At 33.7% G+C, this 23,377-nt stretch overlaps 2 protein-coding genes across 2 annotated transcripts; both read right to left on the bottom strand.

Annotated features, from left to right (window-relative positions):
• Positions 1-1,262: 1,262 nt before the first annotated feature.
• On the bottom strand, positions 1,263-8,959 carry LOC118048656 (probable disease resistance protein At4g27220). Its single transcript, XM_073409253.1, has 3 exons — positions 8,002-8,959; positions 3,495-5,080; positions 1,263-1,613 (listed from the first exon to the last, which is right to left on the bottom strand). Exons 1-3 carry the CDS (start codon positions 8,957-8,959, stop codon positions 1,263-1,265), a joined length of 2,895 nt encoding a protein of 964 aa, XP_073265354.1.
• Positions 8,960-21,422: 12,463 nt separating this feature from the next.
• On the bottom strand, positions 21,423-22,947 carry LOC140955597 (uncharacterized). The gene is made up of 3 exons (XM_073409252.1): positions 22,660-22,947; positions 22,492-22,587; positions 21,423-22,407 (listed from the first exon to the last, which is right to left on the bottom strand). Exons 1-3 carry the CDS (start codon positions 22,945-22,947, stop codon positions 21,553-21,555), a joined length of 1,239 nt encoding a protein of 412 aa, XP_073265353.1. The 3' UTR covers positions 21,423-21,552.
• Positions 22,948-23,377: the final 430 nt, after the last annotated feature.

The raw sequence follows: 23,377 nt of genomic DNA, 5'->3' as shown, positions 1-23,377 counted from the left end.
GTCTCATTCCCTAGGTCATGGGTTTTTGCAAGATTTTTTTATAGAGTGTTTTGTTTTTTTAAAAAAAAACAAATTGGTTTGTTTGTATTTATTTTTGAAGATTTTTTTTTTTATATAGGTGAGATTTATTTTATAAAAAAATATTTATTTTAAAATAAATATTCCTAATATGTTTGGCATTACCTAATATATTTTTTTTTATTCAACCAGTTTCATAAATAATTCTATTTCTATTATATATTATGATTTTAATAAATAAGTTTAACAGACACAAACAAGTAAATGTCTCATTTTAGAGAATGAAATATTATGATCCACATTCATCTCTCAATCTTTTTAGTCTTTTTTTTAGTTATTGTCAATGGCTATTTTGTTTTGTTTATTTACATAATGATTATCGATTTAATTGATTAGATGTTTACATAAGCTTTTCGCTTTAAGCTTTGAACTTTTTAATATAAAAAAACATATTAAAATAGCTCATAGATCCATTTTTTTTAAAAAAAAAAACGTTATGATATGCAACAAAGTGCTAGTTAAATAACTAGTACCAACAATGTTTTGTGAGATGACGTACAATAATATCACCACTTTTTTTTTTTTTTTTTTGTAATTTTCTTATTAAATTGGGTTTTATTTTTTATCTTTTTTTTCAATCAATTTTTCCTCAGATAATTAGCTTATTAACAATGGTTGCACAAACCACATGACTTTTGACAGGAGTCTTTTCAAAACATTGCAACCTACAAGAATTACAACGGTTCAAATTAGGAATGATGATTACATAACATCAAAGGAAAAATGAGCCATTGCAATCTTAACAAATTCAGGTACAAAAACAATTTCAGATGTATTTTATATACCTGATATAAATCAGAACTTGTTAAGGGTAGCTGATAGAAAAAGGAATGAAGGTGACTTTTAAAGATAAATGCTATCATATTTTTATATTACTGGATATAAGATATTGCAGGCTAAAATAAGAGGTAAAAGTTTCTCATTCTTACCATATGAGGAGGAGCATGCAACTTTCTCAACAAATATTAACAACACAAAAGTATGGCATAAAAGACTGGAAAACTGTCATCTTTAATGCACGCACAATATGAAGAAGAATGATGTTGTGAAATGTCTGCCATTGCATTCTGATCAATTATCAAACTATTATGCTTGACAATTTGGTAAGCAAAACATGAAGCTATTTCCTAAATTGACATGAAGATCTACACAAAAACTCCAATTGAAAACTATGCAGGTACCTTTTAAAAGAAAAGCTGGAGAGGATTTCTCAGCTCATCCTCTGAAATTTCTTTAGATTGCAATCCCACGCTAGTTGCCACTGGATTCGGTTGTGCTTGACAGAGACGAGATGTCTTCTCTCTGGAGCAAAAGTTTTTGAGAAGCGGCAAACACTGAAGCGATAGTGAGCTCAATTGATTGAACTCCATCGCATCAATTGCTGTATAAGAGTCTTCAAATTCATCACCTTCCTTAGCAACAATCTCTTCCATGGTTAGGCAAAATGAAATATTGATGGTTTGAAGTTGCGAAAGTCCTCGTGCAACGGAGAATGGGAATGATGGGGCGGAATTCGGGACCGGTGATGTACTGATCTTTGCTCATAGGAGGGTTAAGCACACTGAGACACAATATTTAACGTGGTTCGGCAAATTGCCTACATCCACGGGAGAGGTTCATTTTATTTAGAGATAGAGAAAGAATACAACACATGGAGGAGGATCACATTCACTCAACTCCCATCTCTCATTGCTACATAGGGCAGCAGCTGCTGGTGGCAGCAGGGCTGCTGATGGCAGCCCTTCTCTTTCTTTCTCTCTTCTTCTCTCTACATGTCTCACAACTCTCACACTTTGCTCTCTAAGATCATGCCTCTTTTATAGGCATCAATGGCAGCTCCTCTTGCTCCTTTGTCATCAATGGTGGCTGCCAAACTCATCTCTTCTTCAACAAAGGTGGCTGCCAACTTCTTCTCTTCTTCAACAATGGTGGCTACCAAAGTCAAGGTTGGTGGTTGCCACCAACAAGCCTCCTTCTTTGACAATGTCAACATAATTGGCAATATTCCAACAATCACCCCCTTTGCCATTTATGTGGGCAATTGTCATCTTGCTTCTTCAGCACACGCTCTCTGGAGCGTTCTGAAATGAGCTCCTTTCATGGCTCTCACACCTTCTCTAAGGTGTCTTCGTTTGTCGTTATGCGACGGTCTAAACTAGGGCTCCTATCATGGCCCATAGTTTGGCACATATAATTGGGTAAACATGTGCACCTTCTTCTTCTTCATCTCCATCGACCACCATGATGACCTTTAGATGCCTCCTGATCGGGCAATCTCTCTTTAATAATTCACCACTGTCATTTTCGGTCTCAAATCTCAACGATCGGACCGTATCATTGCATCCGGAATGATCAAATTAGCTAGAAACATGTATTGAATCGTCCAAATCGCACTTCAGACGGCTAAGATTTGATCAAAACAATTCTGGCCTGATCAACGGCTCAGATTCAATCTCAGATCCGGTTGCACATAGGATCAACTACACTGGATCCTATACCTCGGCTCGCGGCTCGGCTCGGCTCCACTCGGCTCAGCTCGCGGCTGATGACATGGCAGGTGGGTCCCGCTATGCTGACATGTTAGTTGACTAGTCAATTGACTTGCTGACTGTGTATGTGATGTCATCCTTGCATCATGATGACGTCATCCTTTGCATGGCACTGTTCATGATACGTCACTGTTCATGTCTACTGTTCACATGGGTCGGGTCAACTCATCCGGGTGAAGAAGACGCGTGGGGCGCGTTGGCGCGCGTGGGTAGACGCCTTGCCGGAGAGTGATGGAGAGTGCGGCCATGTCCGACGTCCGATTTTGACGCCGTTTTCACCAGTGGCTTCGTATCGTTCTCCTCTACACAGTGGGATGGTCAAAACACCATTTTGACAACTTTCATTTTTGAGCAAAGATCAAACACCACTTTAAACCAAAAAAGCTCTGATACCATTTGATGGGGCGGAATTCGGGACCGGTGATGTACTGATCTTTGCTCATAGGAGGGTTAAGCACACTGAGACACAATATTTAACGTGGTTCGGCAAATTGCCTACATCCACGGGAGAGGTTCATTTTATTTAGAGATAGAGAAAGAATACAACACATGGAGGAGGATCACATTCACTCAACTCCCATCTCTCATTGCTACATAGGGCAGCAGCTGCTGGTGGCAGCAGGGCTGCTGATGGCAGCCCTTCTCTTTCTTTCTCTCTTCTTCTCTCTACATGTCTCACAACTCTCACACTTTGCTCTCTAAGATCATGCCTCTTTTATAGGCATCAATGGCAGCTCCTCTTGCTCCTTTGTCATCAATGGTGGCTGCCAAACTCATCTCTTCTTCAACAAAGGTGGCTGCCAACTTCTTCTCTTCTTCAACAATGGTGGCTACCAAAGTCAAGGTTGGTGGTTGCCACCAACAAGCCTCCTTCTTTGACAATGTCAACATAATTGGCAATATTCCAACAGGGAAGAGATGCTTCAATTTAACACATTTCCCCACTTCTATGATTGTTAGTTTCCTGAAAGACTCTGCTGTGAGAATGCCATGGCAAAGTTTCTCCAAGGATACCAAATTGTAGAGAAACAAAGACTCCAACACAGGGAAGACATGAGAAGGAACCTCGCTGCTAGTGTTAATAATAAATTGAATATCAGAACTATTGTGGAGATGGAGGTGCCGCAGTTGTAGAAATCCTTCCGTGTCCAGTTCAGAGACCACATTATTAACACCCTTTAGTTCAAGTAAATACAAATCTTGAGCTCTCTTCAACAACATTAGAACACCATGCTCCAAATGACTGGCGCTTGTGTTGAGCTTGATCTTCAATGTTCTCGAGCTCTGATAAACACCATCCCAATCCCAGACATCTCCAATAAATATTCTGAATCTTTCTAATCTTTTAGAGAGCATGCCTTTTGACATAACATGAGAATCTAGAACATGCATGTCCAAATTTGTCAAGTGAGGCAAATGATCCAACTCAACAAGACTGGCATTGTCCTCCCCTTCAGTAGCCCAATGATGGAAGCTCTTTCCCATACACAATTCTTCTAGCATGGACAAGTTTGAGAGAGTATTTGGTGGAATTACTTCAAGTTCAAAACAATCACTCAAATCCAACATTCTCAGCTTAGTCAACTGCCCTATTTGTCTTGGCAAATGCTTAATATTAGATTTGGCAAAGCTGAGAATTTCCAATTTCTTCAGCTCCCGAATGTCAGCTATCTCTCCCAATGAAGATTGATGAACACACAAAGTTCGAAGGTTTTTGAGGAAATGAAGAGATGAAGGCAAAGACATGTTAGTCAATACTAAGACTTTCAGTTTGTGCATTCCTCTACAAATGTTGCTACTTATTTCTAGAAAAGGATCTTCACTCCTTACATGTAAAAAATTAAGTTGTGGATACTCCATCTCTCTAAGAAGCTCGATATTAGAACTTAACCAAATTTCTTTATACTTCTTTAACTTATTCTTAGCAGACCATTCTGGTTCGAACTGATCACCCCCAACAAATACGTGGCAGTCTCTAAAAGCAATTGATAGAGCAACATCACGCACAGGATCATGCATAGAAAATTGCCAATCGCAATGATTTTCTAGCAACAATCCAGAGGTCTTGAGTTTATGAACCAACGATTGCACTCTGTCTCGTGCTTCTTCAACTGTAACAAAGCCAGAAAACAAGCCCAAACCCATACCATATTTCAACAAGTCGCGAGTGGATGCATTATAACCCATTCGACTACAAAGAAGAAAAGTTGATTTCAACTCCTTACTTTCAAGATGATTATAACTTAGTTCTATAGCCGCATAAACATCTTCCTGCACTCCTGCGAAGTTTCTTGGAGATGGTCTCTTTAGTACCCGTAATGCATTCTTCCACTGGGACAAGTTCTTGTTCTTCAGAGCTCTTGCAACAGTTACAATGGCCAGTGGTAAACCTGCACACTTTTTGGCCACCTCCATTGCCAAGGATTGCAAATCTGGATGTTCAATGCGATCACCTGCTAAATAGTAATATAGGTTAGTGTAAGCTTTTTTCTTGTTCATGGAAGCATTGAAGCAGTTGATTATACTCACTAGAATACAAATGATTGACATTTTAGATTTTTTGTTGACGGGAGAGACCACTTGTGGTGGTTTAGAAACATTCAAGGGAGGTAAAACACACTATTTTATTTCATAAACAAGAAACTTACATATACTATTAACCCATTTGGTTAGGTCCCAAGACATTTTGATATCATGTCAAAGAACCATTTCAATCCAATAGCTTAGGCTGTTAAGTTAGGTCTCAAGATACGATTTATATTATTTTCTAATATATTGAGTTCTTTGCTAATGCAATCGTTGGTCGATTATCAAGATAATTATTATCCAAGTAGCCAACAAGATTGAATTTTTCACTTAAAGTATAGAACATACCTTCATTTATCGTTCCTTTGATGTAATAAAGAATTCTATTAACTGCATTCAAGTGAGACTGATCTGGTGTCTCCATATATCTATTGATAAGTCCTACTCCGTGTAATATATATGGTTTAGTACATGTCAAATACCTTAAGCTTCCTACTAAGCTTTTTAAAATAGGTTGGATTAACATTTCCTACTTTATTCTTCCTCAATTCCACTCTATTTTCAATTGAAGTTGATACTGAATTCCAACTTTCCATCTTAAACTTTTCAAGAATATCTTTGGCATAACCATTATGAGATATAAAAATTCCTTCTTCTTTCTGCGTCACTTCCAAGCCAAGAAAATGTGTCATTAGACAAATTTCTATCATCTTAAACTCTTGTACCATGCTTTTCTTGAAGCCTTGAAGCATGATATGATTGTTACCAGTGAATATCAAGTCATCAATATATAGGCATGCAAATAGTGTGTTTCCATCAGCTTCTTTCTACACATACATTGCATGTTTATATAGACATTTTTCAAATTCATTTTCTTGAAAATACTTGTCAATTCTAGTATTCCAAGTGCATGGAGCTTGCTTCAAACCATATAGGATTTTGTTCAACTTGTATACTTTTTCTTCATTATCGGCTTCAATGTATCTAAGTGGTTGTTCAACATAGATCTCTTCTTCTAGAAAACCATTCAAAAATGCTGACTTCACATCAAGTTGATAGATCTTCCATTTTCGCTGTGTAGCTAGTGAGATCATTAGTCTGATTGTCTCCAGCCAAGCTACATGAGCAAATACTTTTGCATATTCAATGTCTTCTCTCTATTTGTAGCCTTTTGCCGCTAATCTTGCTTTATATTTTTGTACTTTACCTTTTGCATTCTTCTTTGTCTTATAGACCCCTTTGACATCTATTACTTTCTTGTTTTCTGGTAGATTAGTCAGCTGTCAGGTATCATTTTTCTTAATGGAATGTATTTTTTCATCCATTGCTTCTATCCATTTCTCTTTTGTGACAGCTTCATTGAAACTAAGTGGGTCACTATCTGTGAAGAAACAAAATAGAGTTGTATCTTTCATGACTTGAGTGACATCATATGAATCTTCTAAATTTCTCATCCTTCTTGGTTCTTCTGATGAGGATGTTAACGGTGATGTTGATGATGATCTTGGTGTTGGTGTGTTTCTCTTATTGAATACATGGAATATGTGTATTGGAGTTTGTGGCTCATCCATTGGTAATATTAGACATTCTATAAGTACTATTGGTACTTCCAGTTCATCTTCAAGGATCAGAACAGTACTGATCCATTTGATTTATTCTTGATCATCATTCCATTGCTAAGTTTTATCTTTTTCAAAGATAACATCTCTACTCATAATCACCTTCTTTGTGATAGGATTATAAAGCTTGTATCCCATCCTTCTATCACCATATCTAACAAAGATGCATTTCTCGCTTTTATCATTAGTTTGGTCCTTCTTACATTTGGGATCTTTGCATAAGCCACACAATCGAAGACTCGTAAATGAGTAACACTTGTTTTGTGACCACTCCATGCTTTTTCTAGAGTGACAACTTGCAAACCTCTAGTTGGGCAATGATTCAGTAGATACACTGTATATGATACAGCTTCGACTCAATATTGTTTGAGCAACTTCTTTGCTTTAAAGAGACTTTTTGCCATATCAAGAATAGTTTGATTCTTTCTCTCGATTACACCATTCAACTATGGTGTATAGGTTGGGGTTGTTTAATGCCTGATGTCTTGTTATGTACAAAAGGTTTCAAAGTCATTTGATGTATATTCTTCACCTTGATCAAATCTTACGATTATGATGTTATACCCACTTTGCTTCTCAATGATTGCTTTAAAATCTTTATAATAATTTAACATTTCTGATTTGCTATTCAAAAAGTATACCCATGTCTTTCTACTATAATCATCAATGAAAGTAAAGAAGTACCTAACATGTCTAGTTAGCATTGGCTTTATGGGACCACACACGTTATTGTGCACTAACTCCAGTGGCTTATTTGCTTTCCAATTAACCTCTTTGGCAAAACTAGCTCCAATGAAGCTTTCCTTTGGCATTCAGTGCTATTGCCCAAATTGATTGCAATTATAACACTGGATATTTCTCTCGTCATGGTTATTATGATCGCCTCCTTTTCCTCTAAAGTAAATACTTATTGTCCTCGACCTCCTCTACTGTTTCTCTATGATATTTTCTACACATAATAACATAAACTTCATGTCTATTTATACACAAATTAAAAGTATGAAAAAATAGATTTCAAGTGCGAACACAAATAATTAGTAATAGTGTGAAGGTGGTTGACAGCTACAATTTGTGGTTATGGTTGATAGCTACAACTACAGTCAGTGGTTCTGAGTTAGTGGCCATCATCCTTACCTTGTAGATTGAATTTACTATAATATTTTTGTATTTGCATGTCTACTAGGTAGTGATATATAGTATTTGATAGACGAAAAAAATAAAATTATCACCTGCCATCTTTTTGAAGAACTCCCACGTTTCTTCTTCAGATAAAGCATTAATGGGGAAGTTCTTTTGAATATCCATTCCACTAGATAAAACATCAAATACCCTCGATGTTAGCAGCATCTTGCATCCTTCGTGTTCATCCTTGAGTGGAATCCCAACTGCTTCTAAATCAAGACTCTTCCACAAATCGTCAAGAATAATAAGAATTTTCTGCTCTTGTTTCAACCTCTGGCGCAATCGACCAGCTCTTCCCCATTCACTTTCCTCATCAAATTTTAGACAAAGCTGGTCTGCAATCTGCCCTTGAATTTTCTTGATGTCTGGGGTTTGGGTTATAGTGGCAAACACTACCTGGTTAAATAATTTCTCCTGAACAGCTTGTCTAGCAGCCTCTTTTACCAGCACTGTCTTCCCCATACCACGCATTCCATACACCCCAACCATGTTCACATCACCAGTTGTTAAGGCATTCATAATTTCCTTCAAAACGGGTGTTCTTGATGGCATGACGTCATGACTTCTGAAAGATATAGCTTCCATCCCTTTTGGAGCAGCTCGATGGGAAACCGTGCTGAAACCATCTCTTTCATCCAGGAGGCTGGCAACAAAGAGTGTTTCCTCCTTTGCTTTCTTGCTACACTGGTATCGTGCCTTGAGATTCGGACACAATCCGATGAAGCACGTCTTTCTCGCTCTATCTTCATCTTCCAAAATCTCCCTTTCCACTTTTTCGGAAGATAGCCACTTTATGACATCCTCAAGAATTGCTTCCCCATTGTTTCTGGCATCGTCAACTAAATGCTGCACCCTCAGCTGGGCACTTTTCAACTTCTTGACTTCCCTCTTCAGATTTTCATAGTTGTGATTGTATTTGAAACAATAATTGATCTCACGTGCAATTGGAGCAACAGTGCGGTGAGAAACAACGTCAATGACGGAAATAATGTTTTCCAGAACCATTTTCTCTCTCTTTCTCCTCTAATTTTCTTCGTTCCCTTCTAGCATGAAAAAAACAAACCCACTGATAATGGAACTACAAATTCTATAAACATCAATAAAGAATGAAAACACAATTTTTTTTCTCCTCTTCTTTCCTTTCTTTCTTTCATTTTTGGTCGTAGGAAATAACGCAAGTAGGAAATCAAAGCACAAAGGACATACCTCACTTCTAAATGACAATGGTCCAAGATGATCTTTGTTGAAGTTTGGCACCAAAGCTGTAACAGGATTACTTAGAAGTAATCTACTATATGGTTATCTAGTTGTTAGTTGATATCATTATCTAGATTAGGATTTTCTTTGAAGTCATTTGTTTAAGTTTATCTAATATTAAACTAGCTTGTTATACATCTCCTTAGATAGAGGAGAATTCTGCTCTTTGTTCTTTATACTGAAAAACTGAGTTCTGTGTTCTTTTCTTTTTGTTCTTTCCATCGTGGAACTTAGTTCTTTGTTTTTTTCTTCATCAGCTAAAACAAAAGTCTGTTCTTTATATAATCAATTATTTCTACAATCTTTTGGTATACAGCAAAGGTGTTCAATTGTGAAAATGAGATCGAATCTAGAATGCAAGTGAGTTGAAAATCATAGATGGTAAAATGATAAGAGACAGAGATGGAAAGAAAGCTTATGTCATGAACTTGATTGTTGCAGAGGAATCTTGAGAGACTGAATATGGCCCTACTGTACCCACACATTTGTCTACAGACATTTACTCATGACATGAACTTTGATTGTTGCTTGAATTTAGCAACCTTTTGTGATGTTAAACATGATTAACTTCCTTTTTCATCATGAGAAGGTGAGATGCTCATGGAATGTAGCCTCCGAGGTTCTGAGGATGAAACCGCCTCTACGTGGGCCGTTTGGTACTGCGGTCCAAACGGCTTTTTGCCCAATTTCAAATTTTTTTTTTTTTTTTTTTTTTTGCTAAAATTGAGTTCGGTTTGTACTGATGGTCTGAATACAAAATCTGCTCTAGGAAAGTTAGCTAGCATTGTGGCTGTGAAAGATGTAACTGTCGTGAGGCCTGATTCTTGTGATTAATCGGCAATTACATCGATCTTGAATGTAGGCTGTTCTTGTGGGATCTGATTTGTGGGATTATCTTGTTAGATAATAATATAAATCATGTTCTAAGATTTTATTTAATAACTTAAACTTTTAGGTTGAGATGATTCTTTAATATGGTTTCAGAGTTTTTATGACCTACTGGTCACGAGTTCGGATTTCACCATCATTATTTGCTTGATAAAAAATAAGCATAAAATAATATAGATCTATGCAAGTTTTAAGCTCAAAAACCTCTTACTTAAAGGGATGTATTAGATAATAATATAAATAATATTTTAAAATTTCATTTAATAATTTTAAATTTTAAATTAAGATAGATTTTTTTACGTACCACGGACGAACCTCATAAATGACGATGCAAACAGAAGGAAAAGAAAAGAAAAAAAAAACAAGAGGACAACGTGCAAGTGTACCTTGGTCGAGGTTGTGTTGTTGCTTAGTGGACCCTGTCATTGTTCATTACCGCTTCACAGTAGCAAACCCATTATTGATTTTTCACATGTATATATTTTTATTTTTTATGAAAAAAATTATATATGTAGTTTATTTAATTTTTTTTTTGTAACTTTAAAAAGTTAAAGTGCAAATTAAAATTTTATGTATATAAATAATAATAAAAAAAGATCAGGTGATTCTGCTGTTAGGACAGGCCCAAGCGACTGGGCACCAATATAAGGGGTTTTCAAAATATATCCCGCAGTGACGGGTCGAGTCGTTTGTTTTTTATTCTCAAAACTTTATTTCTTTGTCTTGCTTCCTTGTAGTGCTGCTTTTTATTGACTGATGTAAAACTTGGAATCTGCAACTTATGGCTGACACACGCACTCTCCCCTCTTTAGAAATAATTGAGAGGGTACACTTAGTTTGAAAAAATAAATTTAAAGAAAATCTATAGATTATAAAGATTTTGAAAGGAAATTTTTTATGAGATGATGCAAAACTGTGATATATATATATATATATATTAATTAACTAGATGTTTTTAAATTTATAATTAAATTAAGCAAAACATAGACTATATAAAAATGTTTATAATTAACTAAGAACATCCAAAAAAAACTATTTTATAATCTTAATAAATTAATTCTTCAATTCAAAAAACCCTCTGAATCGGTTTAAAACCAAAAAAAAATCAAGCTAATAAACAACACAATCCATATTTTCCAACAACATAAAAAACCAAAAACTTCTGAATAGCACTCCTCTCATTAAAAAAAAAAAAAAAAAACACTTTGACATCAATTTTTCTAACATAATCTCACCAACAATAGCATTTTCTCTTCATGAATGATAGTAGAACTGTGAATCCTAACTTGAAGGTTCAAATAATCTTTAATCAGAGCATAGGGCAGGGATTTCGAAAAAGGTCATGATTTTGAAGGTTCAAATAATCTTTAATCATAATAGCATGTTCTCTTTATTTATATTTGAAATTGTGATTCATGGTATTTTTCAAATAAAAAAATTACTGTCTGGTTTACTATCATCTAAAATACTTTTCTTTTATTGCTTGTTTATAAATGCAGTAAAATGTTTTTTCTTTCTTTTGTGAGTATTAAAAAAACAATAATTAATGTTTTTTCAATAATTTTGATATCTTCATATTAAAACTATATAAAATCACCTAAAAATATTAATTTAATATTTTTTAAGACAAAAATTACTTTAAAAAGCACTTGAATCATATTATTAAATAGTCTCTTAAATTGCAAACAATAATTAAGAAGATGTTGCCGTATTGTTTCTTCCCCTTTCATAGCTACAAATTATCCTGATATCGATGAGATTTAATTTATTTTATGTAAGGAAAATCCACTTTTCTTTTCTTTTCTTTTCTTGTTTTAATGAAAGAGAGGCAATAATTTTGAGCAATCACGAAAAGAGAATAAGCCATAATATTCTAACCCCATCAAAAGTATTATTTACAGCAGCATCAGTCGATGGGAATCAGTACTACAAGGAAACAAGACAAAGGAATAAAGTTTTGAAAGGCAAAAATATGATGACAGGAACAATTCTTTCAAGTGGTACTACTATATATGATGACATTTCACTAAATAATTGATAGAGAGAAGTGAAGAAAATGATGTTTCGAACTAAAATATATAATTTCTAAATTAAATGGATAAAAAAGAAATTTAACAAAATCTAAAGATATAAAAAAATTGAAAAGGAAAGTTCTTAAACAGTAAAAAAAACCCTTTGTACTGTCATGTCAAAATGGATCCCTTTATTTTTATTTTTTTCAATTAATATAACCAAATTTATTTTTTAAAAGTAAACATCAATTAAATATCATATTGTTAACATCCTGAAAATCCCATGTAAACCAATTTAAAACAAATTCTAACAGTGTTTGGGAAGGTGGTGAATTAGGTTTTTGTAATTTTCTTGTTCAATTGGGTTATAATTTTTTTGTCGCTTTTTCAAGCAGTACCACCTGCATTTTTATGGATTGTCATCATGTAATGAAAGGGTTTACGGTCCTTGTGACCACCTACTTGTTTGTTCGTACATGTTATAGTTTTTTGGTTTTTGTTTTTTTTATATTAATATGGTTATCCAGATTAATTTGTGTTTTTCTCGATTAATTTTACTGGTCCTAAAATTAATGATTATATAAACCTTCAATGATCAACATATTTAGCAACTACAAGAGAAACAAACTCTTTATTCTCAAACTCTTACCACTTGGTCACTTACTAGATGGTTAGACTTTTGTTTTATTATTAGATAAATGAGCTACATTGTACTTTGGTCTTCTAACATTTTTCGAACACAAAAAAGATATTCAGTCCAAGCTAACTTTTCTTGAAAAAATAAGAAAAATCTTATATCCGGGTTGTTAACTTCATTTAATTAAGTAAATTTAATAATATAATTAAAAAAATATTAATAGTAAATAAAACAAATAAAAAATATTGACTATAATTAACTTTAAAAAATAAATTATCAATATCATATTTGAAGAAGGATAAAAAAAAAAATCCGTCGAAGATTCATTGTCACTCCAGTACCATAAACACCGCTTCACCACCAAAAAAAAAAACTCACTAGGATAATTTTAAAGTGAGTATCTTATGCTTCTATTTTAATCAATGAATTTAATTTTATTTAATTTAGAATGATAAATAAAGATATTCGAGATAATCTTAGTTATTTTTTAAATTAGAGAAAAGCTATATAGAAAGCAAAAATAAACATAATGGAGCTCATTCTTTAATTAAATAAATGTTGAAGGATAACACTAAAAAAAGATGAGTTTAGAAAGAGAAAAAAAATCCAAGCAAACCCAAGCAATTGTTAAAAATTTAAAAAGTCATCAAATTTCAATTAAATATATTTTTATTTTTAAAAGTAATTTAATCATTTTATTGCACTTTAAAAATATTGTTAAAAGACCGAGCTATTCTTAATCAATCTAATAATGACTAATTGACCTTGTATAAAGATAATATTACCCCCGATAGATTTTTCAGTGAATTTTTATTCCATTCCACAATGTACAATTAAACTCTATGATTTAAAATTTAATTTAATATAAAATAAGTTTTATCTCCTTCTGTATTTAATGGTTACTTCAAATCGACTGATACCTTAATATCCCACAAAAAAAAAAAAAAAAGCATCGAATTTGAGATGGAGAACTCATTACCAAATTGTTTAAATTTTATTTCCTCTTCAAATCTATGGCAGGGATGGCGAGCATAGATGGTCAACCCTTCTTACATGGGCAGGATTTTAGTTTTTATATATATTAAAACCCTTCTTACGCAATTATTATTGTACACTCGTCTTCAATTTTAGAGATGTATAAAATAAAATTCTCTTTGATTGGTTTATTTTTGGGGCTAATTCATGGGTGTTGATAGATCAGCCTAACAATTCATTTCAATTGAATTCACGATTCCATTAAATTTTATTTTATTTTATTGGATTCAAAGGAGAGGCATTATAATACGTCACATGACTTTGGAGAGACCACACCACAGATATCTTCTTACATAAGCTGAGACACTAAAGATGCTTCCTAGGAAACTCCAACGAGCATGAAATGTGCATTATTAGCAAGCCAATTTACACTCCGGTTTGCTTCTATATAGACGTGAGCTATTCTTGTGGATATGCTAGTTCACAACTAGAATTTCGCATCATATCAACGGAATAATTTGTCTGAATTTAGAGACCGTTTGGTACTGCGGTCCAAACGGCTTTTTGCCCAATTTCAAAATTTTTTTTTTTTTTCTAAAATTGAGTTCGGTTTGTACTTTCTGGATCGTTTTGATGTGCTGATATCAAAAATGATTTTTAAAAAATAAAAAAACATTATTGGCATACTTTTCGGCACGAAAAGCTATTTGAAAAGTAACAGCTACCACACTCCCAAACACCCTCTTAAACACTGATTCAGTAGGGAAAACATTGATAGACAGAATCACATAAAGTCAAATCTGTCATCGATGATTTTTATTATATTGGTTATTTTATTGATAATATAATTACTTGTGGATTAATATAAAGAAAAAATATATGTCATAAAAAAGAATCTTACACACCGCTTCGCATACGAAATTAATAGAATGGATCCACCAGTGTACATTGTAATTGAACCATAATTCTCATTGTTTTGGTTCCATGCACTAGATTGCGAATGTTGCAAGAAAATTGTCAGACATCATGTGCTAGCTATAACCTTCCTGGAAGACCTCTTTCTTGTGGATATTTCTTTGTTTTTTTGTTTCTCATACCAAAAATCACATAACTTATATAGTAGAAATAGATTATCAGTTATGATAAAGAAAAATAAATTTTGAACATTTAAATTAAAAAATATAACATTTTGAATTCAATTCATTTCTAATGATGTTATGATTCTCCCACACTTTCTTAACAACAGTGTTGGCAGCCTTATCCTAATTGCATCTCAATTTTGTAAAGTAATTCATTAATTAAAATTAAAAAACTGACCAAAGTTTTTTTTTATGTATATATTAACCTTGAGCAATAATCTGAACTATGCATCTATCATAAGCTTTCATTTTGGGCTTTTAAAAACCTGACTCCAATGAAACAAAAGCACTTTAATTGATGATTTCATCACTGAAGTTATCTTAAGAGCAGCATCCGCATTTGTAAACTTGAAATTCCAGTTGTTTATTGAAATTAATTATTAAAAAAGTATTTATTATTATTTATTTTTTAATTGTGTATGGAAAAAAGATCGGTCTTTTATTATGCAATGTACTTTCATTTGTTTTTTTTATTGTAAAGTTGTGGGTACTCACATTCAATCAAGATCACAAGTTTTTTTTTTTTTTTTTCCAATATAGCTTTCTCTAATCTTGATCGTGTTATGGGCATAACTTTCTGCCAACACGTTCAATGATAAGCCATATTCTTCAGCATCTATCTCATCGTTACTACCTTTCATTGCTTCCATAAACGCATCCTCTTCTTCCTCATTTTCTTCTAGTAAATGTATACTTTTCTGCATATATAAGTGGCCAGGACTGCACTTTTCTCCACACTTATAACATTGCCCTAGTTGCCTAATTTGTTCATAAAGAGATTCTTGGGGCTGTTCTGAACCTTGTGCTACATCATTCTTAATTGGATTGTAAGACTTTGATGGTGGATTGTTTGTCCATCTGTTAGCATTGGTTGGAACCATTGACCTTGTGACCATCTTATTCCTCCTGATCATAGCCAGATTTGATTTTTCCTGCCATTTGGATTGTTCAAAATCTTGCATTAATGTGATAGGCTTCAAAATTTTCAACATCGGCTTCACATCTTCCTTAAGTCCGCTATGATGAAGCTTGAAACGTAATAAAATAGATGCTGAAAAAACTGAAGTTTGATATCTCTATCTTGGGTAGAGCAACATTATATCCAAGTTTCTGCCCTTCAAAGGAATTTACCTACTCTAATCTTGCATGTGTTTTTAGCTGTGGTAGAATTCCATAAAAAAAAAGTGGGTTATTCCTTACAATAGGCAATGGAGTACTGTTTCTGCCTTATTTTTCAGCATCTTGATTGTTTACAATGGTTTGCAGAGTAGCCATTATTGAATCTAACCTTGAAGTGAATTGCTTGTTCTCCCTGTTTCTCTCTACCCACTGCCTCTGATTTTCATCATGCATTCTCTGCACTTGTTCTTCCATTTTCTTTCCATGTTCTTGCAATGCTCTAACTTTGTTGTTTTCAACCATTTTTTTAATAGTAATGGGTGGATCTTTTGGGCTCTAATGCCAATTTGTTAATAGCTAATCTTAACAACGAGATTTAAAGAAATGAGAGGGAGAATTAGAAGAGAAAAGAGAGATAGAAACTGTAGATTGAAGAGAAACTTTTCTTTATTGATATTTCTTGATTAATGTCACTTAACAAAAACTTTGATTTATATAACATATGTTGGCGGCAAGGAGGGCACAAGTGACTAGGATGCAATCTAATATAAATCATATCATAAAACCTCATCTAACAGTTTAAGTTATTGAATTGAGATGGTTTTTTAATATGGTATCAGAGCTTTAATGACCAAACGGTCACGATCGAGTTCAAATTTCACCATCCCTATTTATTTTATAAAAATTAAGCACAAAATAATGTGAGTCTGTGCAAGTTTCAAGCTCAAAGAGCTTTCACTTGAGTGGGTGTGTTAAAGAATAATATAAATTATATCCTTAACAACTTAAGCTATTGGGTTGAGTTGGTTGTTTGACTCAACCACTAAACAATGCAATCTTAATTATAAGCATGGGAATACGGCATACGAATTGCATCACTCCCTGCCTCAATCTCTTACATGCAAACTGTGCAGTCTCTCATTGTTCCCGAAACACTCTTTCCAATGCATTAATAGACGACTTGGTGGCCGGAATCGGTCTCGCTTCAGTCTCCATTGATTCCCTCTCAGCTCTTGCAAGATCTTCTTCACTATGAACACCCCTCCCGCTCCCAGTTATATATACTGCGGCCTCTATTCTAACAGACATGGAGGAAGCACTATAATTAAATATCCATGCCAATCGCCTTAGATGCAATTAGTCTAGTATTTGATTGTTCGGATTCCGGGATGTCCAACGAGGTCAAGATATCTTTAAAATCTTGGCTGTTATCAAGCAGTGAATCGCTAAAAGGAATGTGAACAAGTTTGCTTCTTATGAATGGTGGTTCTCTTCTTCTGAATAACATCCATCTCCCTTCACTATTGTGAACCAGGTAATGGATCTCATAAAGTTTACAGGGAACTTTGTAAGTTCTCCGGGGAAGGGATTTAACTCAACATGAAACTTGAATTTGAATATAGAGCTCGCATGATTGAATTCAGAAAGAGAGCAAAAATAAAAAAGCAGACGGTAGGGGTTTGTTAAGAATAAAACCAGCTATAAAGACAAAGAATGTTACAGCAGGAAGCAGGCAGTCTTCTATGTTTCTATATGTATATATAGATGTTACACATTTCTCAGGATGGTGGTGTACAAAACTTCTTTTTCAACAAGGATTTAATTAACTATTCAAATGGGAGAGATAAATCCATGAGAATATTTGAGGGAAAGTTGGGAACTAATACTAAAATTTAGTTGCGTAAAGGCTAATAAAATTGGATCCTCGCCTAATTTCTAGGTTAGTCTGGAGGGCCTAAAATGATATTAATATAAAAATAATAACCCATGTACGTTTCTTCCACTTAATAATGTTTAAACTGTTTTATCATACTTAGTTCAAACCTTTTTCTTTTTCTTTTTCTTTTTTATTTTGAAACAGCACTCTACCATTAAATTGTTGAAGCACCCTTAAAAATTCTACTTCTGATGATAAATAATATTGTTCATCCCGATAATATATAGGTTTTAATTAACGTCCTCCTCGAATTTTTGATGAGACATCAATTAATTGGATTAATTGTGAAACAACAATTATAATTACAAATTATATATAAAAACAAAATCTAAATGCCATTGTGATTTGACTATGAATTCCCTCCTATTGCAAATGAAATTTTTTTTTGGTCACACGAGTAGTTTTTATTTGGTTATTAAATTATTATTTTTTTCAATTTTATCCTTGTTAATTAGATTAAATGGGATTTCAAGTTCATAATTTATTTTGAATACCTTCCTATATGGTTTTTGAGGTGTCAAAAACAATTCCAGCTTCGATTTGGTAAGATAAAATTCAATTTTCTTAATTAAAAAAATTAAATTTTTGAAGATTAAATTTGATATAAAAAAATTAACATGCTGCCCTTTTCTTTTTTATTATTGTGCTACTAGTATCTTTTCTAAAACATACCTTAAGAATTTTTATAATTTTTTTATCATTTTAGTTTAACAATTATGCATTTTAATCTAAAATTTCATGTCCTTTACTTATCAATCATTCAGTTTAAGCGATGAGAGAGAATATTGTAAAAAAAAATGAAGGAGAGAGAAATCATTTGGTTGATGAGATTTTGAAAACAAAAAACCAAGGTTGGTGAGATTTCATTAACAAAAAAATCCAAGTTTAGTGTCAAATTGTTCTTATTGACAAGAGGAGTGTCATTTGAGGAATAGGCTACTATACTGCTGGAAAAAAATAGATCAAGTTTGAGTGAGTTTTTTAATTTTAATTTTATGTTTTTAACCGATTTGAGGATCTTTTGAGTTGACAAATTAATTAATTTAGGTTATAGGAGTAATTTTAGGTGTTTTAGGGTGAAAATTGGTTAAAAACCAGTTTTTCGAGTTCAAAAAACTTTAGCCTAATTCTTTAACCTCATCTTTAATGATTGAAAACTTGCCAAGTAAACGATGCATCTTCTGTTTATTGAAAGTAGAATGGGTTGACCACATGTTTTTTTTTTATAAAAAAAAAGCCCAAGCTCAAGGGCTTGGGATTCGAAGACTCTGAGATTGGCCTTATTAATAATGAGTTAGGCATATTAGGCTACCCAAGGTGGCATGCTTGCCTATTTTAAGGTTTTTTTTTCTTAAATAAATATTAAATGTTTTTAGAATGAGTTAATTTAATATATATCACATATATTACTTTTGTTTGAATTCTTAAAATAATTGAGAATATATCTTAGATATGATTTTATTAAATACAAATCAAATTTTACTTTTTTTTCAAATAAGGTTTTAGCAATCATTTAATAATATTAACAGCTCTTTTTATTTTTTTACAGCCCATCATGATATATATTAACAAGCATTTTTTGTTAAAAAATATTATTGGGTTGCTTTCATGTGATCGTCTATTTTGCTTTACCATATTCTTAACTAAAAAAATAATATAAAAATAAAATTATTAAACCTAATCAGTTCTATAATTCGAGTTATGGGTTTGGTGAATTAACCAATGATGATCTAAGATGTCTTTGTGTCAATATTTTTTGAAAAGCTATTTTGTCTTGAGTTTTGTTTTTAGTTAAATTGTGTTTTTACTAGTAGTTGTTCGGGTTGCTTTGACCTGCTAAGTTGACCGAGTTATATCAGGTTAGCTCCTGAATGGTTTAATTAAAACTTAAGCTAGGTAAAGATTCAAGTCGAAAGGTTTTAAGGTTGACCCGATAACTTAAGTGTAACGACACTATCAAAGAGTTCTCCTCGACAACATGCAACTGTCGTATTACTCTTATGTTTTGAAATGCAATCGCATCGAAATTATTAGAATGTTATTTTTTTTAATTGAAATTTGATTTTGAAATAATGATAGCATGTTGTTTAAAAAACAAATATTCTAATAATATATTTTCAAAAACAATTACAACATGAAGGAAACAAAGTGGTTTTAGTTAGACATATATAATTTTTATCTTTATTTTAAGTTGTTTAATTTTTTTGAGAATATCTTATGATTGCTTTTGGTTTTTATTAAATAAATAACATATACAAAATATTAGTTTTTTAAAAAAAATTAAAGATATTAATAAGAAAAACAAGACCTATACTAGCAACTTAGTTTGTTAATAAAAAAGCCCAAGCCTAACATTAGGGGGCACAATAAACCATGTTGGAAAGACATTCCAAAGATAAAAGGTCAGGAAACAAGCATTAGCGATCCTTAATTTTAAAATCCCTTGAAACACCTTTTGAGCCTACAAATATTTTTTTCTTCATAACCAAGAGCCCAAGCCTACATTACATGCTTAATCAAGTCTTTTCTTATCAAAGACAAGCAATCAGGATTGGTAGGCAATGCTTTCTCAATCGAACCAAATCATTATTCATGTAAATAAAATGAATGTTTTGAAGACTGGTTCTCTGTAACCCTAAAATTAAATCTTAAACCTTTTGACCAACTAAATGTCACTTCATTTTCACCAAAAGCCAAACAAAAAGTTTTCATCGCTTCTAAAAACCTCTCCATATGAATCACTTGAATTTCTTCATAATGAGTTTGCTTTGAATTGATGTCAAAATGATTTCTATATCTGTAATAGGTTTGAAATTCCAAAAATTCTATCTAAAAACAACTCCTTGTCAAGCCTTCCTTCACATAGCCTCATCTCCAAACCCGAATTGAACACTTGGGGGCATGATAAAGCTGTGGGGCAATCAAAAACACCTTGTAGGGATGGCTCCAAGATTCCCTTTCTAAGAAAAATGTTGGGCAAAATTGACAACCTTTAAGATAAAGGGTGGAGGACAAAGGAGTATGATGACATCAAGTCTTTTTAGAGGTCAAGATCACAAGATATGACTCAAGTAAGCAAGAGCGAAAAAGCCATCGATGTTTACTATCAACACTCCAACTTTTGAGAAAAGAAAGATACCATGAAGAAATGAGGATCTATATTTCTCAAGGAAATATACATGCATGTTGATCATAATGCATTGCTTTCAACAGTGTCAAATCGGTGTTTCATCATCACCTTTTGGGTAGTGCATTTTCTAACCCTACCTCATTTTGAGTGTGCCTTTGTGCTCTCACTTCATTTCAAGTGCGCCTTTGAGCCACCATCTCTTGGGTAGTGCGTTTTCTAACTCCACCTTATTTCAAGTGCGCCTGTGAGCCACCATCTCTTGGATAATGCATTTTTTAACCCTACCTAAGCTAGTAGACTTGTTTACAAAACCACTTCCAGCAAGCAAGTTCGGGTTCCTACGACAAAAGATTAAAATTTGTAGTTTCTAAAGCAAGGAGAATTATTGAAGATTGCTTTAGGATTGCCATAAGTCCACATTACCTTTTTGTTATACTAGTTTTAGTTTCTTATGTTTCCACCAAATATATAAAAGGTTATCCTAGTTTAAAAGAGTTGTTAGTTTGTTAGCGGATGATAGTATGATTTATTGCTATTAGTTAGCAATCAATTGTCCTTAGCCTGCAATACACTTGTATTCTTATTCTGGTAGTCTTTTAATCTCTTCTGATTTCTTTCTTTACTTAAAAACTAACAAGAGTGATTCAATGTAAAGGGTTTATGGCAACAAATAATTGCAAAATTAATCACCATTTCGATAGTAAATCCCAAACAACTCAACTGCTCAAGCAAATAAGCTTCGAATCTTACCCCAATACTCATTGGAATTGTTGGCTCTATTATCAGCTTCATTTTGTTGTCTCAAAGCTTCTGGAAGAGCTTTCATGTGCGTTTCTAGTTCAGCTTTCCAACTGATCAGCTGTGTACGGAGATCGTCTGCATCTTCTCGGATGTGAATTTCTTCTTCTGCAATCTCATCAAGTCTCTTTTTCAATGCTTCCTTCTCTGCAGCAAGACTGCTTGCATTGTTCATAAGATCTCCGTAATGGTTCTTGAGGTCAGAAATTCCTTTTTTCTTATGTTCAATGGAACATTTCAGTGCACTTGTCCTATAGATTTGGTGCTCGTACAATGGGTGGTGGGACACTAGACTATCAAAATTGTCAATGTAAGCTTGAATGATTTCTAACTGCTGAGAATTTAGGAGATCGCTTTTCTTTAGATTCTTCATTGTAGCTAGCAAAAGGAGGCCATCAGGTGATCTTGCTACTTCCGTCAGGGGTTTCATTAAGATTTTCTTTATCAAACCCATAGAGTAGACATGACTTTCGGGGCTCCCAACATCAGACTCATAAGATTCAGCATGTGTATTTGCACTTGATTCAGGCTGCGAAGAAGACACAGGACATGGTCTGACCAATTGTTCCATGGTAGCAAATAGAGACTCGATTTCTGAAATTGTTTCGGAAGTTTCTCTCGAGGAAGTGTGAGATGCGAGCTTCTGAGTGGAGGTTTCATTGATTGAAGATGCAGAAGTTGATGCAAGAGATTGTTCTGCAGCACTCGGAGGAGATACAAGAACAATGCTTTTTTGCTGACTTGAAGAAGCAGTCATAAATTGGTCTTTTGGGAATTCTTTCTGTAGTAATTTCAGTTTTTCTTTAAGTGTCATCTAAGAAAAAAAGACGGTGCTTGAATGGTTTAATTTGAAATAGAGAATTACCTCATCAGTTGCTTGAGAATCATTTTGAACTTGCTGAGAGATGGGAGCTTCAATGTCAATGGGAGCTAGGGGACTCTGACCTTGTTCACGATCCTCCTGCGTTCAGGATGTGGCAAGCTTTTCAAAATCATGTCAGGAACAGTGCAACTAAAAAGAAGAGACAGCTACCTTATGATTCAAAGTTGCCTGGGAATCTTGGTATATTGAGCTCACTTGAGGGCCAGGTTTCATCAATCCATTTCTCATGGCCTGTTCTTTGATAATAAGATTAGTGCTTGTTTCGATGACAGGATGGGAAGCTTTTCCAGCATCTGGATTCTCATTCACGTGCAAATTCTCAGAAGCTGGTCCTTCAGAGACAGCACACTTTTGATTTTTATGTGCTGCAATTGTCTCACGGGCTAAGCTTGGCTGCCTGGATGGCAGCTTGGCAATTTGGGACTGTTGCCATGCCATAACCCAGCAAATGAAATCGAGTTAACTAAAGAATTAGAGGTCACTACACACAGAGGATTTGAATGGATAGAGGAGCTTTTTGCTGACTCCCTATGTGAAGCTGTATCATTACATTACTTTAGAGTCACAGTATGGTGAAAGCAGTAGAATTTAACAAGATTACTCGTTAGTTTTATGTTGGGCAGAGAAGCTAGACATTAGTTGCTCAATGTTTTCTGGATCCAGGAGAAAAGAAAATATGGACTAGGCAACTAAATTTTGCAAAAAGAATTTCATACCTTCTTCACGAACAAGTTATGGATAGTCAAATTAAGGTCATCCTCCAGAATCCTGTGCTGTCTCCTTCTGTTAGTTGTACTCTCTCTAGCTTTGGGGTGTTTATGACTCCCGGTGAAAACAATTCCATCTTCGGGCACTGATTATGTATACT

This window comes from Populus alba, chromosome 5 (assembly GCF_005239225.2).
Source record: "Populus alba chromosome 5, ASM523922v2, whole genome shotgun sequence".
Lineage (NCBI taxonomy): Eukaryota > Viridiplantae > Streptophyta > Magnoliopsida > Malpighiales > Salicaceae > Populus > Populus alba.
Note: the sequence above shows the minus strand (reverse complement) of the source record. Positions and strands in the feature narration are given on the sequence as shown.